Source organism: Sinocyclocheilus grahami, unplaced genomic scaffold (genome assembly GCF_001515645.1).
Source record: "Sinocyclocheilus grahami isolate Dianchi unplaced genomic scaffold, SAMN03320097.WGS_v1.1 scaffold524.1, whole genome shotgun sequence".
Lineage (NCBI taxonomy): Eukaryota > Metazoa > Chordata > Actinopteri > Cypriniformes > Cyprinidae > Sinocyclocheilus > Sinocyclocheilus grahami.
The window spans coordinates 405688-425915 of record NW_015505703.1 but is presented as its reverse complement, the minus strand read 5'-3'; the positions used below and the strand labels follow the sequence as shown (position 1 = coordinate 425915).

The 20228-nt window shown below is 37.6% G+C and overlaps 1 protein-coding gene across 2 annotated transcripts in view; it reads right to left on the bottom strand.

The window, feature by feature from the left end:
• The window catches only part of LOC107555087 (serine/threonine-protein kinase/endoribonuclease IRE1-like), a 64432-nt gene that overhangs the window by 23106 nt on the left and 21098 nt on the right, over nucleotides 1-20228 (bottom strand). For both annotated transcript variants that reach the window (XR_001605134.1, XM_016237782.1), the window contains exons 2-9: nucleotides 12404-12524; nucleotides 6573-6606; nucleotides 6160-6232; nucleotides 5632-5704; nucleotides 4205-4327; nucleotides 2762-2863; nucleotides 2410-2671; nucleotides 1180-1258 (exon numbers count right to left, since the gene is read on the bottom strand). Coding sequence is in view for 1 of the 2 variants with exons in the window: in XM_016237782.1 (XP_016093268.1) it covers nucleotides 1180-1258; nucleotides 2410-2671; nucleotides 2762-2863; nucleotides 4205-4327; nucleotides 5632-5704; nucleotides 6160-6232; nucleotides 6573-6606; nucleotides 12404-12524 (867 nt within the window). In the remaining variant the exon portion in view is untranslated. The remainder of the gene's footprint in view (nucleotides 1-1179; nucleotides 1259-2409; nucleotides 2672-2761; nucleotides 2864-4204; nucleotides 4328-5631; nucleotides 5705-6159; nucleotides 6233-6572; nucleotides 6607-12403; nucleotides 12525-20228) is intronic.

The window sequence follows — 20228 nt, the reverse complement described above, 5'->3', positions numbered from 1 at the left end:
CTTAATTCAGCTCATATTTTCTTCTCATCAAGTGACTTGACCTTGCCTGAGGTACTGACCACGGTGTTTGTATCCCAAACCCTGAGGTTATAAGTGTGACTTCAGAACATACCACAGTTAATCTAACCACATAGTTCCATAAAAGTATAAGGAAACATATGTGACCCTGGACCACAAAACCAGTCTTAAGTCGCTGGGGTATATTTGTAGCAATAGCCAAAAATACATTGTACGAGTCAAAATTATAGATTTTTCTTTTATGTCAAAAATCATTAGGATATTGAGTAAAGATCATGTTCCATGAAGATATTGTGGAAATTTCCTACTGTAAATATATTAAAACTTCATTTTTGATTAGTAATATGCATTTCTAAGAACTTCATTTGGACAACTTTAAAGGGGTCATATGATGCGATTTCAAGTTTTCCTTTCTCTTTGGAGTGTTACAAGCTGATTGTGCATAGATAAGATCCCTGAAGTTGCAAAGACTAAAGTCTCAAAACCAAAGAGATATTCTTTATCAAAGTTAAGACTCTGCCACGCCCCCCCTAAAACGGCTCGTTCTAACACGCCCCCTCATACAGTGGGAGAAAAAAGTATTTAGTCAGCCACCAATTGTGAAAGTTCTCCCACTTAAAAAGATGAGAGAGGCCTGTAATTTTCATCATAGGTATACCTCAACTAAGAGAGACAAAATGAGAAAAAAAATCCAGAAAATCACATTGTAGGATTTTTAAAGATTTTATTTGCAAATTCATGCGACTCTGTTCCCCTTTCGGGCTCTGTCTTTACATTTATTTTGAAAGATGAAGCTTGCGATTATGGTAAGGGGCGTTACATTTCCGACGAGTGCTTGCGGTGTTCGGCCAATCACAATGCACTGGGTCAGCTGGCCAATCAGAGCAGACTGCGCTTGTCAAATACACAAAATAATGATCTTTAAAAAAGCATCATATGACCCCTTTAAAGGCGGTTTTCTCAATATTTAAATTTTTTTTCACCCTCATATTCCAGATATTCAAATAGTTGTATCTCTGCCAAATATTGTCCTATCCTAACAAACCATACATCAGTAGAAAGCTGATTTATTCAGCTTTCATATGTATAAATCTAAATTTACCCTTATGACTGGTTTTGTGGTCCAGGGTCACATATTTTAAGGTTTTTAACATCACTCACCACAACAGTCACTCCATCATGCACCAGGGAGGAAGACGCATACAGGCCAGAGGAGTGTTTCCCTACATACAATGTGGACCTGTCAGAAAACCAGCAAGAAATAGCAAATTATTCATATTTGGTTTTCTAAAGTCACATACTTTGACTGATAACATCTTGCCAAGGAACTGCTAAGTTTTATACAATGGCTAATCTTTATTCATCCAGGCAATAATACTGCATACTGAAAGTCTTTTGGATGATGACAACAACACTCCCACAAAGAGATCTATAGTAATAATGTGTGGAGTTTGATCTTACCCCAGTTACTGAAATATATAAAGTGCTCTGCTCTAAACATTGTACTACAGAGAGTTTCTGCTCAAAGCTAGGGTTGGCTGCATACCATTTTTTTTGTCTGGTATAAATACTGATACTGCAACCTTGAGATACTAATGCCAATCCAATACCAATAGCTTCACATTTCTTTTAAACTCTCCAGAATGTCTTGCCCCATACACTTTCATTTTAAGTGCAGGACTGTACGCACAGTTTTTGCTTTTGCAAACTGAGGAATGAGTCAGAATTATTTTCTGTAGTAGAATCACATATGCTGCACATAGAGCTGATCTTGAATTTAACTTAGAAAATGAACAAAAGTCACAGCAAACATCGCTCTATAATGAAAAGTTGAGAGGAAAGGTACGCTAGAGTATTGAATCTCTTCAACAGATTACTCAGCCATTTTCAGCAGGGTTTTAAAATTCTATTAATTGTGTGTCTGAATGATGAGTTCCATGCAGTCTGACCCGAGTATCGGTATGCAATTCTACTCAAAGCATTTAAGTGTTGAATCTGTACTGAAAATGCAGGCTACGCATCTTTGAATTTCTAGAATCAGTTCTTTCCCACACTTCATGAACACAGACAGGATGTGGCTTAGATATTGGAGATGCAACATGCAGGTTCAATTATGTATGCAGGGTCCAAAATTAGAGCTTGCTAAGTGCCAAGTGTAAAATGTGGCTTCACCATGTAAATATAAGAGAAAATCAAGAGGTGGCATTCCAGCAAGAAACTGGCTAGCATGTGATGCTGGAAGTAACATGATGACCAACACTGTTAATAAGAATAATAATATTTTTTAGGGAAATAAAACGACCTGTAAAAATTCCAGTCATTTTTCTCAATTTACTTGCAAAAGACACACACACACAATCAGTATTTTGTCTTGTTAGAAGGGCTCCTTACATCAGTTTATCTTTGGTTTTCTTCTCCTGAGGAAATGGATACTTCCACTGTGTAATGCGGCCCACCTCTCCTGACATGAATGTGATGTAACGCAACGTTTCCATAGCAACATTGGTGTGAGGGACTTTGCGCAGTCCCTCGCGCTGCCAGATGTAGATCGCCACCACAGGGGAGTTGTAGTTCTGAACCCACTGCACGTCTCCGGACTCACTCTCCACTGTCACCACTAGGCCGTCACCGTTGGACACAAAGTGGGCCATATCTGTCAAACACAGGAAACAATGTTATGTGCTACGAAAGAGGATTGAAAGGGTTTTCAAATTGATAAAGATCAATTCAGCTGATGCCTCACTGTGTTTGGTGTCGTCGTCTGGAAGGGTGAAAGCGTAGTCAGAATAAGTAGCGTTCCAGCGCAGCTCTCTGCTCTTGGTGTCATACATAGTGATTGTGTATTCTGAGGAACAACACATGATTCAACAGATCAGCAAAGCGTAATACTCATACTTAGTAAGATCAACAAAGGATATCTTTGATATTCAGATCATATGGGAGTCGTTTTGAGTCTTTGCATTAGGCGTGTATCGACTCCAGCAGATGTGTCAGTATTCTGTAATACAGCTTATTGCATGAATTAATATGCACAATATTGTTACTGTGAGCCATTAATAATTCTAGATAACATATTAGCAGCACAATTGTTTACATTTCTCTAAACTCACTGTAGCTAATTTCCACCAACAAGTCAAAATGTAGAATGTACTAATGTACCCTTGCTAATGGGCTGTTTAACACTCCCCAGCTGACTGAGTGCAAAACCTACGATAAGATGCATAAGATGAGAATTCTTAAGACTACAGGGGTAAAAAATGTAACTTATAATGAATGTGCATTACAGAATTTAATATATAATGAGTAATAATAATAATCCCAGTGTGTTACAGAGGTGGTCTCAGGTTACAGGTTGTTGCCACAGAGCATGTGAAACTAAGGAAACAAAAGCACAAGTTTGTGCCAAGTTCAAATTTCCGCATTATTATACATAAATGTGTGTCAGTTTTTAATAACATTTATTTTTGCACTCATGCAATTGTGATATATTATGCACATATGAATATTTGGAGAATTAGAATGAACATGGCATTGCTTGTGTTATGCAAGACACAACAAAAGGGTGCAGCAATATTACAGTAACAAAGTTCTCTGGTATCTTTTTTCAATCCAATCAATTTTGCGATCTTGAAATGGCCCAGTTGCTTTTGTATGAAACAAAAAAATAAAGTGTTGCCGTGGACAACATTGAATATATCTGACTACTAAATGTTGCAATTGATCAGAATCACACATTTTAGACAACCATGTAAAAAAACGTCAAAGTTATCTTAATTATCCAACTTAATTTAAAGATTACTCCCCTATTCATAACAGTCTTCATTTATATTTTACCAATAAACATTCGATCACATGAAATGCAATACTTTGCATATTCAGCAGTATATAAATCATCATTTTTTTGGTGGACTGATTTAAATGTTCATTAAGCACAACAATGAAATGTGTTTGTTTCAATGCTTTTCAATACCGTGATAATACAGAATATCCTGATAAAAATTTGATCAATTATCATGATTTGTAAAAAATTGATACCGTCTCATGCCTCCGCTCCAGTAACAGTATTACAGCATTCAGAATTTTGATAAGCACTACTACTCCTAAAGTGATCTTTCGTTGCTCATATAGACACAAACAGAGATGGTCTCATCTAAAGTCAGAACTTGGGACAGGTCTTGGCCCTTACCAGTGCGGCCGAGGTAGAGCAAAGATGAAGATGGACATAACATCTCAGCATAGGATGAGGTCAGTGTCTGCTGCTTCTCACCAGTCAGCAGATCCACAACATACCACAAGTCTTGCTTCTTACCTACGAACAAACAATCAAAACCTTCATGTACTCAAGCACAGGCCAGCATACAATTATGAAAGTGCAATTCGCATTCAATTCAAAGTTTAATTCAGAATCAGCTCTTTGAGCAGCATCTGCGATTCTACTACAGAAAATAATTCTGACTCATTTCTCAGTTTGCAAAAACACTGCACTTTAAAGGGAAGAGTACGTGACAAGACATTCTGAATAGTTTAAAGGAAATGTGAAGCTTGTACGTTTGTTAAAGCATTCATAGCACTTTACATGTCTTTGTATCACATAAGTCTCATGTTTACATATACAATACCTGTAATCATTTATATGTAAATGCTTATCTTTTGTGGTAATCAAGAGCATATCACAAAGGCTGATCATAAAACAAAGAATGGAGCTGATTAACTGGAGGGGAAGGGGTGGGTTTGGTGACATCAGCTAGTTCAAAGTAAAAAAAAAATATTTGGAAAACTTTGCACCAATGAACTGTATACAATAATGGCAAGAACAAATACAACACTAATGAACAAGAATTATTTCATAAGATGTAAAGATAGAACATTTACATATTCAGTGCAGGGGTTTTCCCAAGTGCTTCTTGTTTTCCCATTTCAATTATCATTTTAAAGACCAAAATTTCACAGACAACTGATGCAGCATGGGTAAATGTTCTCTCCAGGATGTGTAAACAGACATCAACACTTCAGTTCAAACACACCACATGTTTACGCTCGGAAACAAGTGTGGCTTCGAGTGAAAAGAGGTTATTTCCTGTGGGTTACACTGTGATATTCAGCATATGAGATTCAATGCAGAGAGGAACTTAAAAACTGATGTTTAAACAGTTGATAGGTCTCATTTAAAGAGATTAAGTATCGGGATCTTTCATTGTTTAACTTTCGGGCCTGTCTGCAGTCTGATTTAATCAGTGTTTGACCTTCTTCCTTTGGGTGTCATTATAGATGTAGCTGTGCCTGTGCCTTGTGCACATTTAGGAGTTTAGAAAGGGTGGTACAGACAGACATCTTCTTGTGGTGTTTGCACTGAGATCATGAAACAATCCCACAGTGCCCACCCACCCACGCACAGGGAGACCACTAGGAACTGGCCAGTTCCTCAAACAGCAACCTCTGCTGACAGTCTAATCATGTTGAAAATTAATGTTTTTTTATTTATGGTTACGGGTTTGTTCAAATCTCTACCTTAACAACAAGACATAGATTGCCAATGATGCTTGGATGAACGGAACTTGAGAATGAGGGTCAAATTAATAATTACAAAAGAATGAATGAGAAAGAGTCTCTCACCCGTGTATAAGATGCCATCAGAACTGCGACAGGGAGATGCCTGGACCAGCTCAGGAATGGTGAACGGCAGTTTCTGCAACATCCCCAAATATTAAATATAATATTTGTTACTCCATCCAAAATTACACATAGCAACTTTTGGTAACACTTTAGAATAGGGAACACTTATTCACTATTAACTACGACTTTTCCCTCAATAAATTCCTAATTTGCTGCTTATTAATAGTAAGTAAGGTACTTGTTAAGTTTAGGTATTGGGTAGGATTAGGGATGTAGAACAAGGTCATTCAGAATAAGGCATTAATGTGTGCTTAATTAGTACTAATAAATGGCTACAATTCTAGTAATATGCATGCTAATAAGCAACTAGTTAAGAGACTCTAACACAAGGTGTTACCCAACCTTTTTCTTTTGCTTCAAAATGATATTTCTCTTTTTTTTTAAAGCTATCACTACTAAAAATAACACCCTTAGATTCCAGAGAATGAGGAAGTCCTTCATTAAAAATGAAATAAAGTTATCTCTCACCGTCAAACCCTCATTATTTTTCCCTCCGAGAGAGTACAAACTGCCATCATTGGGGTCTGGGAGAAATGCAGGCCTGTAAAAATAAGAATTGAATTTGTTCAGGATTGTCATGTTGTATGACTGATGTACCTGCATTATGGGTTTTTTTTTTCACAGAAAACAAAAGAACAGCTAATATATTTGTGACAAAAGTGGTCACTATGAACTATTTGTTGTATTCCAAATAAACAAGCAAACAAAAACAGCAGCACACAGATTTTAGATTTTTTTTATGCTGCTGGGTGTTTTTATCTGTGGCTTTAGTTAGATGGTGTCATGAATAGGAAGAATCGTGCTAGCTCAGCATCTTGCACAGTTCCTGTTGTTTCACTTGTCATGCACAAAAGCTCAAGTATAAATAAAAGAAGGCTTACTCTGACACATGCGTTGGGACTTGCAAAACAGGATCTGCATTGGAAATGAAAAATGTGTCAGTTAAGAGTTATAAACTTTGTCACAGGCAAATGAAGGGATGAGCAAACATGAAGACAATATAAAGCAAAGAAATTGTTGGGCGTAAAACTTGGATGTAAACTTAATGGAGATTAATATCTTTGCGTAAATGAATCCATTAGTTCTTAGTACTTCCAGTATCTGCTCTAGACCTAGATCATTAAACCTATGAAGTAACAAATAGAAGTATGAGAGTTATGCCTGATCACCTGTGTGAACATAGTTCTGCTTCAGGGAGGCATGCGGACTGCAGATGTGGCCAGAGCAATAAACTGCAATGTCTGCAATGTAAGACGCCTAAGACAGTGTTACAGGGAAACAGGAAGGACAGCCATGTGTCCCCCCAAACTAATGCCTTGCTAATGCATTGGTGGAAGAGTTTAGCAACATCTCACAGGAAGAACTGGCAAATCTGGTGCAGTCCATGAGGATGAGATGCTCTAGTACTTACAGCAGCTGGTTACCACACCAAATATGGACTGCGACTGTTAGTATTAAAAGTAGGGATGTACGATATATCGGCCACCATATCGGTATCAGCCGATAAATGCACATTTTTCTGTTATCGGTATCAGCCCGATAAGAAAATTTGGCCGATATCTTAAAGCCGATAAATAATGCATTATTTCCTTTAGAGACACTTCAGATGCGCGCTGTTCGTTTGCAGCCTTTTGTGCAATTGTATGTTGTAATATTGTTTATTTGATGTATATCTGATTTATCTCATATAGAATGCATTTGGTTAAGTTAAAAGAGCGCTTCAGTTTACCGGTGATCATCTTTAGCTCAGCGCACGCAGCTCAAACAGCAGTGCACAACATTAATAACTATGATTGGGAATGTTGTGTATATAACATTCTAATGAGAACATTATTATAATAAAACATTGTGAATTTTTTGTTTTTAGTTGGCATGTTTCAGCGCGTTGTTATGGGAAGAGCGCATCCACAACAGGATCACACATTCTGACTACAGCACGCAATAACTGCGTCATTTTGTACATATATAAGTTGTAATATTATGTTTATGTTGTATTAATATTAATCTCAGGATGCATTTCCTTGAGTTAAATAAGCTGCCAGCTCTTCAGCTTCACCACGCGCAGCTCAAACGGCTGCTATTTAAAACAGTGGTATTAATTTGTTACTTTTTCAAAATCATTGATACAGAGGCTATTCTGTTTTATTGATGTATGGGGCATTCATTTTGATTCTTTACACGTGTAATGATGTCCAGTGACTTGTTTGCATTATTTATGCATTATTTTATTTATTTGCAAGACTTTTTTAATGACTAAATTTGGTAATGGGAGAGTAAAATTATTTTAAAACGTACACCGTTCAAACTAGGCTGCTTATGTTGAAGTGTTTTTGTAATCAGGCTCTAAAAACAGTATAATAAAATTTGGATATACGTAAATCGGCCAACATATCGGTTATCGGCTTTCAAAAATAAAGAATTATCGGTTATCATATCGGCCAAAATTTTCATATCGGTGCATCCCTAATTAAAAGCCAAGTAATTCAGATTTACCATCCATGGCAACTGATCGAGTCTGACAACACACTTAACACAGACTGCACAACGCAAATCGCTGTGGGTGTGTAGCGCAACAGCCTATAACGTCTGCCGCAGTCCTGTAGCGCCAGCGTGAATGACTGGCTCAGCCTGTACATCAGGTTTCTAAGAGACACAGCAGGTGAATGAAACGCAACTTGCTGTGGCCGTGTGAATATTGAAAAGTAAAGCCAATGTGTGGCTAGTGTGACAACGATGGAAGATTCCATTCAATGCATGTTAATACAGCAGAAGTGGAGGGTGCATTAAAATGTATTAAATGGAACCATCCCTCATTCATGTGATGTTCTGGGAGAAAGCTTGAGAGGAAATGAGATGTGCCTGGCCTTGATGACGCACTGTTTGCATGTCAATAGGTTAATGTTACCCACAACAGATATGACAGATGTTATGATGAATAACAAGTCGAAATCATAACTGTTTCAGTTGGCTAATTAACACAAAATCTTTTTTGTTTTGTTTTTTCAAAAATAAACTAACGGAGAGCTCCAGCTCTAAATTCCAATTGGATGAAAAATAGCCAGCATAAACACAACTGTGACTGAACATCAGTTGCATTCTATATTAACGCACTTATAATTTTTTAATAGAATTTTTAAATCAACATCAAAATTTTGGGATAAAATGTGGGAAAGTGAATTTCTAAATACCTTCTTACATTCACTAGTTCGTTTAGAATGTTTCTCTGGCGTGACAGAATACTTTTTTAGTACAAATACATGTAGGCCTAGTCTTTAAATTAGTATGCGGTCACATAAAAGAATTTTGAAAAAAAAATGTTGTGTAAGATAGAAATCAGAATTTAATTTTTGGGTGAACTATCCATTTACTAAAGCTCATGCTGTTCATTCTTTATATGATAAACGGATTTAATTTAGGCTTTTATTCACATATAAACACTGTTCAGTATACACGCATAGAGCTCATCAAATATGGTAAAAACAGAAGCTTTACCATGCTTGCCTGATGTGTGAGAATAAAACTAATTGGTTCCCATGCATCAAGTAAGCACGCATTTGATAAGTTCTTATGTTGATCAATGTTTATATATGAACAAAACCCTAAATTAAACATGTTCATCAAATGAAGTGATCGTGTCTCTTCAGAAGACTTGAGATTAAACTGATAGATCAATAAGAATTACTTTTACGAGGTGTCCTTGTACTTTTCAACCATACTAATATTGTAGGAGGACATCATGCAAAGGCAACTACAGATAGCCTATTCTTTGTTTCTAGTTAAAGAAAATTTCAGAAATTCCAAAATTCCATATTTATGTGTGTGTGTTTGTACTGTCATTATACTTGACAGAAAATAGGCATTTTATTTCTTTGTTTGTCAGTTGTTTACGTGTTTTACAGTTTTCATACTCTACACTTTGCCCATCCTGTTTTATGTAGGCCCACCCGCTTAAACATTTTTGGATTCGCCCCTGGTTCAAGGATCCAGTAAGCAAATGGATTCAAACAATCAGTCCAAAACCATGCACTGCACTAATGCAGAGAAATCCAAGCTGATTGCATCAGAGATGGCAGAGAGATAGAGACTTGTGTCCAGTTTTCCCCCAATTTATTATTCCAGCGTGTGTTTGGCTTTAAAACACAAATCTCTCATATTCTCTTCTATGATTGTTTCTATGGACCACAAGCCCTCTTACATCACGCTTTCTGAAATATAGACTGAATGACAGATCAAAACATTCCACAGCTGCATGGGGACATGCTACATAAACTACATTTCCCAGCTGGATAACGCAAACCTGTGTCTCTAGTAAAGTTTTGATTGATGACAATTGTAATCATATCAATTGTAAAATAAATAAATAAAAAACCCTCAAACCAGAACATCTATATAGATTTTCAAACTTTTCATGCCACTCAAATCCTGGCCTTAATATTTTTTTTTCTTGGAAGTTTTTCATACAAAACAATGCTAGACAGTTTTTTCAGTTTGAATCTGAACGTCTCTTTTTCTTGTCCCTGTACTACCAGTAATGTTCAAGTGTCTGCTTTCAAAAGAGACCAGGATTCTGGTCTAGACCAAAGGTTTAAAGATCTGCAGCCATTACATTTTGGATGTCATTTTTGGCTTGTGGAAGTGAATGTTACACTACAGAAATATAAAATAAGTATTGTTATTATTGAAGAACAAACAGTTCTTGAAATTGATGAAATCACAAAATGAATCTTAGTTAATTCATTTGCTTTATCGCCACTCCAAGGAGCTTTGCCATAATTACAGAAAAAAATTACCAGAAGCAATATCTTTCCCCTAATAGAAGAAGAATATTCCCTTCTCCTCAGGTTAAGAGTTTGGGTGTCCTCCTGGACAGTACACTGTCATTTCAATCACATATTAATAAAATACATCATGCAAAGGCAACTACAGATAGCCTATTCTTTGTTTCTAGTTAAAGAAAATTTCAGAAATTCCAAAATTCCATATTTATGTGTGTGTGTTTGTACTGTCATTATACTTGACAGAAAATAGGCATTTTATTTCTTTGTTTGTCAGTTGTTTACGTGTTTTACAGTTTTCATACTCTACACTTTGCCCATCCTGTTTTATGTAGGCCCACCCGCTTAAACATTTTTGGATTCGCCCCTGGTTCAAGGATCCAGTAAGCAAATGGATTCAAACAATCAGTCCAAAACCATGCACTGCACTAATGCAGAGAAATCCAAGCTGATTGCATCAGAGATGGCAGAGAGATAGAGACTTGTGTCCAGTTTTCCCCCAATTTATTATTCCAGCGTGTGTTTGGCTTTAAAACACAAATCTCTCATATTCTCTTCTATGATTGTTTCTATGGACCACAAGCCCTCTTACATCACGCTTTCTGAAATATAGACTGAATGACAGATCAAAACATTCCACAGCTGCATGGGGACATGCTACATAAACTACATTTCCCAGCTGGATAACGCAAACCTGTGTCTCTAGTAAAGTTTTGATTGATGACAATTGTAATCATATCAATTGTAAAATAAATAAATAAAAAACCCTCAAACCAGAACATCTATATAGATTTTCAAACTTTTCATGCCACTCAAATCCTGGCCTTAATATTTTTTTTTCTTGGAAGTTTTTCATACAAAACAATGCTAGACAGTTTTTTCAGTTTGAATCTGAACGTCTCTTTTTCTTGTCCCTGTACTACCAGTAATGTTCAAGTGTCTGCTTTCAAAAGAGACCAGGATTCTGGTCTAGACCAAAGGTTTAAAGATCTGCAGCCATTACATTTTGGATGTCATTTTTGGCTTGTGGAAGTGAATGTTACACTACAGAAATATAAAATAAGTATTGTTATTATTGAAGAACAAACAGTTCTTGAAATTGATGAAATCACAAAATGAATCTTAGTTAATTCATTTGCTTTATCGCCACTCCAAGGAGCTTTGCCATAATTACAGAAAAAAATTACCAGAAGCAATATCTTTCCCCTAATAGAAGAAGAATATTCCCTTCTCCTCAGGTTAAGAGTTTGGGTGTCCTCCTGGACAGTACACTGTCATTTCAATCACATATTAATAAAATCACCCGGTCCACCTATTTTCATCTACGTAATATTAACCGCCTTCGCCCTTCCCTTACCCCTCATACTACTGCTATTCTTGTTCACAGTCTTGTCATCGCCCATATCGATTATTGTAATTCTCTTCTCTTTGGTCTTCCTCACAAATCCCTCTATAAGCTTCAATTGCTTCAAAACTCAGCAGCCCATATTATCGCCAGAATCTTAATCGCCAGAGACTTAAGTCTCACCTGTTTAAGATTGCATATCTCACCTAAAGTTTAATTATCTCGTCCTACTTTACTCTGTTTTGTCTTTGTATATGGCATTTCTTGTTTGTTTTCTATTGTCTTGTTTGTAAATTTATTGTGCGGTGTCCTTGAGTGTTGAGAAAGGCGCCTATAAATAAAATGTATTATTATTATTATTATTATTATTATATCTTAGCCTGTATGGGCCTTCGAATATTTTGTCGACTATTGAGGGCCTTTAAGTCAAAAAAGTTGAGAACCACTGATAACAATATTACACACCAGCAAACAATAGTGCTGGTATTCACTTTCACAGGCTGGGCGTCCACTGTTTTCATTGCAGTTTGCACTGTGGTGTGAGTAATTTGATACAAAACTTACTGGTCTCGAAAGAAGCGCATATACATACCTTCTTTTAAGGTCCATTTGATTGTTCCGGATCTCTTGCTGACCGCGTAAAGGTTTCCGTCCAGTGTGGACACAAAGAGCAGGCTCTCTGGTACAGACACCGTACTGCTGCCGCAAAAGCCCTGCAAACACAAAGCTTTACTGAGGAGATGCTCTCTATATTGCTCAGGCTCTGATGCAAGATTTTGAGACAAAATATTTTACACACTATTAGAGAATAACCTGCTAGTAATATTTTGAACGTTTACACAGTGCATTATTACTAAGAATGTTATATACACGACATTCCCAATCATAGTTATTAATGTTGTGCACTGCTGTTTGAGCTGCGTGTGCTGAGCTAAAGATGATCACTGGTAAACTGAAGCGCTCTTTTAACTTAACCCAACGCATTCTATATGAGATAAATCAGGTATACATCAAATAAACACAATATTACAATGTACAATTGCACAAAAGGCTGCAAACGAACAGCGCGCATCTGAAGTGTCTCTGAAGGAAATAATGCATTATTTATCGGCTTTAAGATATCGGCCAAATTTTCTTATCAGGCCGATACCGATAACAGAAAAAATTAGCCGATATGGGCCGATACCGATATGGTGGCCGATATATCGTGCATCCCTAGTATAATGGTACCCTGACATCATGAGACAAGTGACGTGATATGTATCCAAGTATGGTGTTCCATACTCTGAATTTGTGCTCTGCATTTAACCCATCCAAGTGCACTCACACAGCAGTGAGTAGTGAACACACACAGTGAACACACACCCGGAGCAGTGGGCAGACATATTGCAGTGGCACCCAGGGAGCAGTTGGCGGTCCAGTGCCTTGCTCAAGGGTCTCACCTCAGTCGTGGTATTGAGGGAGGAAGAGAGCACTGGTCCTTCGCTCCCCCCACCTACAACCCCTGCCGGTACTGAGACTTTGAACCCGCGACCTTCGGGTTACAAGTCTGACTCTCTAACCATTAGGCCACGACTGCCCCCAAGACAATTATCTAATGTTACTTTAAACCCAAGTTGTCCATCTCAAACAGAAATACTTGTTGGCCAATGCAGACGATTAAAAAATTGCCAAATATCATCTGGTAATAAGCCCTGCCAGTATATTGGTTGACCACTACTTCTGTGTTTGAAACCCATAATAAACACTTGAAAACATATACTTCTGCTGAATGACTGATGGGAAGGAGTACTAAAAACTAGTGCTGTGTTCAAAATATCTATACGACGATGTATCGTCAGGTTGCCTGATATAAAGAGACGTAATCCCCAAAACAGAGCTTTACACTTGCGCAATACGGAAATATCTGCTAAATGTGCTACTTATCACTGTCAACCTGGCAACCATGTGCACACGCGCTCTCTCTCCACTGTGGATAAACGCGCTTGCTTTCTGAAAACAGTGGTAAACAGCCAATAGTTAGAAATGGCACTATAATAAGCAGTGTTTAATAAACAGCTGTTTTTCTAAATTCTGCTGAGGTGAACTTCAGTGCAGTCATGTATCATGATACGTATCATATCGTGGCCTCTGTATCGTGATACGTATCGTATCGTGACTTTGCTGGTGATACACAGACCTACTAAAAACTGCTATCTTTTTCATGAAACCCTTTAATATTCCACCTGCAGCAAGGGTACTGGAGAATATCCAGAAATGACATCAAAATAACTTTAACATGCCTAGTGTTAGACAGGCACAGTCAGAGCAGTCAGTTTTGAGTTTTGGCCCATTCATCCACAGACCAACCCAGAACTGGAGCAAAAATTTTATGAAATTATCATTTTAATTTTAATGAACAGCTGTTTATGGATCTATTCAGGCCAACATGCAGTTTGCAGTTATCACAAATTTTTGCTTAACAGAGAGGTGTTCTAATCTTTTTTCCATCACACTGCGAAGAAAACTGGTCAGTCAATAAGGCCCGTTAACACCAAGAATGATAACTATAAAGATAACTATATATAGTTACAAAAGCGTACAAACCAGCGAACGATATCGTCTGTTTATTCTAAGCGCACGCTTGTCTGCCGCTTTAAATTCTCAAGCTCGTTATAAGCAGGATTGTTTCTGATTGGCTGTCAATGTTTTTATTGTTCATCAGCTGGAAAAAATCATTCTGAAAGTGATTCCAACAATATCGTTTTCTTTGTGCCTTTATCGTTACAGCTGCGGTGTGGACTCTGCTATTCTTTAATATTGAGAACGATTTTTAGAACTATATCTTTATCGCTATCTTTATAGTTATCGCCATTGATGTGAACAGGCCTTAACACTTTTGATCACATATCCAGACTGCTGCTATATTACGAGAATCTATATATTTTATACATTTGGCTACATATTTTGCTAAGAAACAGTGGGAAGAATCCAGAGGCAGTATTTGCTCTTGAGTCTGTACTCGTATATTTGGTGTTGTTTAACAAACAGCATAGCACAGACAAAAATTATAACAGCGGTTTGAAAACATTTAAATACAATTAGACTTCCTTTCTTCTCTGTAAAATGCGGGTGTCAGGAACAAAAAGTTGCACTTCCTTGGAAGTCTTGACTTCCATAATCGCCACCCAATTTCATATTTGAGAGTGATTTTGCATTTTCATTCTGCCCAGCTGGTTTATGTTTTCACGCAATAACACAACATATATGCAAATATATCATGAAAGCACCCAATAATGATATGAAATGTGGATGTTTTACATGCCTGAAACACAAAGTGAATAATCTACTTTTTATCAACTTCCTCAGTTCAGCGACTGTTGGAGGAACTGGAACGCTGAATGACTTGGCAAAAATCAGCAACCGTTTCAGATGGTTCAGTCTGATTTGGTGAACTATTCAGACCTATTCCTAATTTACCTTTTATAGCAAACATTTTAGAGAAATCAGCACTTCTACAGACATTATTTCATACACAACATAGTCGTGAGATGCAAGAAACATAGACATATGGCAAGAAATCTGTAGACGCGCCCATAACAACAAAAGACAATACTTTATTGAACCTTTTCTGATAAGAAGTGTGCGCTGCAAACGCGAGCATATTTGACGATCCTTTCTGTCCAGTCTGCTCGTTTTATCACGTTTAACCACAGCTGTCGTCGTTTTTTTTTGTCTGGCAGTGGCAGCAGATATGCGATCAAATTTCTAATTTGAGGCTGTATTACGTCGATTCTGGCACCCAACATCGCAACAAGATGATATTTTAAGCTCCTTATGTAGCCGAACCTGCGCTGGTTTGAATGGGCCGCCTCCAGTTTCCCCTTTGTTTTGCTGCCTCCAGCTAGCGCTGTGACGTCGCTGACCCTAGTTACCTGTGGTTGGCCTGGCCGTGCGTCACTCAGAAAACAACAGGCCAATCAGAAGAGATGCTCATGAATATTAATTAGACAGACCAAAATCGACCTGTTCTCAGCAGAGCTCCTGAGAAAGGAGCTGTAAAAATATATTGAGATGGTTTTTGGTACTTATACCGCAAATATATATTCTTAAGGACATCAAAACCTCAAATAAAACTCCAGAAAGGTGTACAATATGGGACCTTTAATCAAACAACAAAACGGCTTTAACAAAGATTAATCTAAATTTAATTCATACATACAGTGAAGACTATGCAGTGTTATTTTACACTTAATTATAAAATTTCTGTACCTGAATACTACTGTTTATCTATGCTTGAAATTGTGTATTTCTTTTTTTTTTTACTGACTGTTCACTTGCCTTTAATCATGTTTGAACTTTCTCAGACTATAGTTGTTGCTGTGGTATATGAAGAAGTACTTAGTGTATGGAAAGCAAAGTTACAATGATATAAAATTAGTGTCATTAATTTTTTTGTTTGAATGTTCACACTGATGTTAACATAACATTTTCTGATTTGTGACATTACTTTATGTACTGCTAAAACACTGCTGGTCACTTTCAGAAGTTGTAGTGATTCTTTCTTTTCCAAGAAAGAATGTGAAACAAATTGGTTATATAATTTTAATTTTTAAATATTTTTAAATATAATTGAAATTGATTTTACACACTTTAAGCAATATTGTATCGCATATCGAATATCGCATTTTTTTAACAAGGTATCGCATATCGCATTTTTCTTCAATATCGCACAGGCCTACCTGGCACCCTTTTATCTCACTGGCTTATTAAAAGATAATAAGCCAACAAGATGTCTGAGATCGACAATAAACCTCTCCTTAGCTCAGTCTAGATCACGGTTAAAGACAAGCGTTGGACCGAGGCTATGGAATAACCTTCCTTCATCTGTGAAAGATTCAAAGTCTGTCTATGAGTTTAAAACTAAGTTGAAATCCTATTTTCTTACCTTGGCTTTTTAACTTTGTATGTTACATTTTTGTTCTGGATTTTATTGGTGTTTTTATTATTATTATTTTCTTCTTTCTGGCTTTTTATTCTATTTGTACAGCACTATGGTCAACTGCTGTTGTGTTTATTGGTGCTTAATAAATACATGAATGAATGAATGAATGAACTAGTTCAAAGAACCGATTTGTGTTCCCCGATATGCGATATGCCATGGTTTCAACTACAAATCTTCTTTACTGTTCTACTGACTAAAAAATCTTAAATAGCCTGAGGGTGAGTAAATTCACAGCAAGTTTTCATTTTTGGGTAAACTGTCCCTTTAAGCTACAACACGTAATCACCTATTTCCATTTTTCTCTTTTAAAAGGTATAAAGTGAATCCAAAAGTTGCTTCAAAAGTTAACAAAGCCCAGTATTTTTAGATTTCAACCAAAAAATTGTTTAAGCAAGGGAATAAATGCACAAACAGAGACCACTCAAAATCACCAGATCAGGTGGCCAGTTGCATAAAAGGCTTAGACTAGTCTTAAAAGTTAGTCGTCTAATTTTTTTCTTTAGCTTGGTCCAACTTGAATACGAAAAATAAAGCTGGTTACCCCTTGGCTAATTGCTAGTTGGTCAAACTAATTTTTAAAGGGGTCCTATTATGCTTTTTCACTTTTTGAATTTTAGTCTGTGTAGTGTGTATGTTTTGGGCATAAAAAAAGATCTACGAAGTTACAAATCTCAAAGTCCACTCCAAAGGTAGATATTTCGTTTAAAAAAAATCATTTTTCAAGAACTACAACGAAAAGCTCGTTTGGACTGCAGCCTTGTTTTCCGGGGTTTAGTGATGTCACAAAGCGGCCAATTAGAATATCATTAAAATAATTCCCGCCTACAGAAATTCGAATGGTTGGGGGGGTGGGGAGGGGCGAGGTCGTGGTTAGAATGCTTGGTTGAGTGCATCAGACAACACGACGACGAAGAAGAAGTGCTGTTGCAGAGTTAGTACATCAGAGAAAACAAAGAAGAAGATCAGCTGCTGTAGCGTCAAGTAAGACGGAACTTGCTGCTTTGGCAAGGGGCGGGGCAGTACTGAAACACCATCTAAGCTGTTCGCCCGATTGATCGGCTGGCCGATTAATCGGCCGATTTTTGGCATTTTTTAATTAATCGGCATCGGCCGATTGTGCTGCAAATTAGGCCGATTTATAGGCAGGTGCATCTGCGAGCAGCTAAGCGTTGTTGCAGAACGCCAGAGAATCTCTCTCTCTGGCTGCGTGAGATGGAGCAGCTCACACTCTGCAGCCGCTTCTTGTTCACACACAGCTTCAGCTAATGATGGCAGGGCAAAACAGACCGAAAGCGTAATTACGTTTTACCCTACTAGAATTGATGCCAGAACGTTATCATATTCATAAGTGCAAGTCATTTGCATGTGAGAGTAGAAACATATGCAATTAAGACGAAACTTCTGGGCTGATTATAACGTGCACGATAACTTTCCTCATGAAATGTGTGTGTGGGTCCGACAATAGCTCGTCACAACAGACGGACCGCCACAAATAGATTTTCCAAAAGGCTTATACTTCCTTGAATAAACTGAGCACTGCACATTTCAAAACTAAAACGCAGTGTTTTTATATGAATGTATCTTTGAAAAGAACCGACCGTCTGCAGAAAAGCTTCTATGTCATTTTCATTTCGTCTTTCCTGTAATGCCTGATAAAGTAGCGCTTATTAGATTACAGCCATTACCGGGGAAACCGCTATATCTCCGCTCCAACAGTGCCTCCTGCTGGCAGTTTAATGCCTACAAAAACGGCTGGTAGGGACTACAACAAGTTACTTCCAGGGTTCTTAACAAACCCAGATAAACCCCGCCCTCGAGAAAAGGCAGAAAAGGCAGCAAAGGCAGCAAAGGCCATGCTTTAGAGAAGAGGAATAGAAAACTAGAGGTGCACGTAAAAATCTATTCATATATGAATCACGATTCTGTCTTCTAACGATTCTAATGGAGTCACAAGTTTCAAAATCAATATTTTAAAGCAGTGGTTCTACTGTTCCTCGCGTCCCCCTGCTCTGCACACACTCTGCATCTCTCTCGCTCTCATTCAGCTCAGCTCCAACAATGAACTGTTCCATTTATACACTTATTTTCACATAGCTATGAGAAGCATTAAACATGCATTTGCAGACTTGCCGTACTGTATTAAAGCTTTAATCAGGATAAAACCATATATTAAAAGCTAACATAAGCAGTAGCATTTACAAATAGCAGCATATCTAAAAATATGAGACAACAACAAACAAAAAAACATAGGCCTACCATTAAAAGCCGTGCTTGCACAGGTTCTGCACGATCCTCTTAAATAATATCCTCTGCTTCTCAATCGGGCTCAAACTGATAAGCGATATTAACGACGCCGTTGTTTACAATACAACCGGAGCACATGCAACTTAGGTGAGGGGCGGGACGATTAGACGCTCACTAGAGGCGCTTTAGCCAATCACAACACACTGGGCTAGCTAACCAATCAGAGCCCATCGTCTATTTCTGAGGGCGGGCTTCATAAAAGCAGGAAATGAGAAGCGCATTTCTCAGAGAAGGGACAGAGCGTGTGGAATAAAGATAAATTATGTGAAAAATAATGCGTTTTTTTTTTTTTAAATGAAGCATTAACACTGCACCCCATAAACCCCATAAACAATCAAGCCTACAAAAAAAACAGTGAACCACTGGGTCATATGATGCTGCTAAAAAGAACATTATTTTGTGTATTTGGTGTAATGAAATGTGTTTATGCAGTTTAAAGTTTAAAAAACACAATATTTTCCACATACTGTACATTATTGTTTCTCCTCTATGCCCCGCCTTTTTGAAACGCGTCGATTTTTATTTTTTACAAAACTCACCGGTCTGAAAAAGCGAGGTGTGCTGTGATTGGCCAGCTATCCAGTGTTGTGATTGGCCGAATACCTCAAGCGTGTGACGGAAATGTTACGCCCCTTACCATACTGTGATGCCGTGTCCCGGCCGGAGCGATGATTCAAAAACATGAAAACCCATTACAAACGAGGCATTTGTTACATCCAGTGGGGACATAATTACTGATTATAATGACTTATACTGTCTTTTTATGCGTTGCGTTGCATTGCATCGTGCCGCGTAAACATAAAACCATGTCTGCATTTGTGATCAGAGAAATGACAAACAACAAGTGCTACTGCACACTGCCCAAAACTCGCGTTTGAATCATCAGTGGCAAATGATAAAAGAAACCGTACTTACGTGAGTCAGAAATGCCGGCATTTTAGTCTAACGTTACTCTTCCAGGATCAGTAAACAGTCCTCCATAAAATGTGCCGGCAATCCACAGCACTAAGTTGAAGTATTCCCTCAGCGACCAGCATAGATCAGCTCTAGGCATGACGAAGCAGATATCGTCCTCTTTTGGAAGATCAAACAAAGTAGTTTCGCTTTCACAACGAAACACACAGCGTCT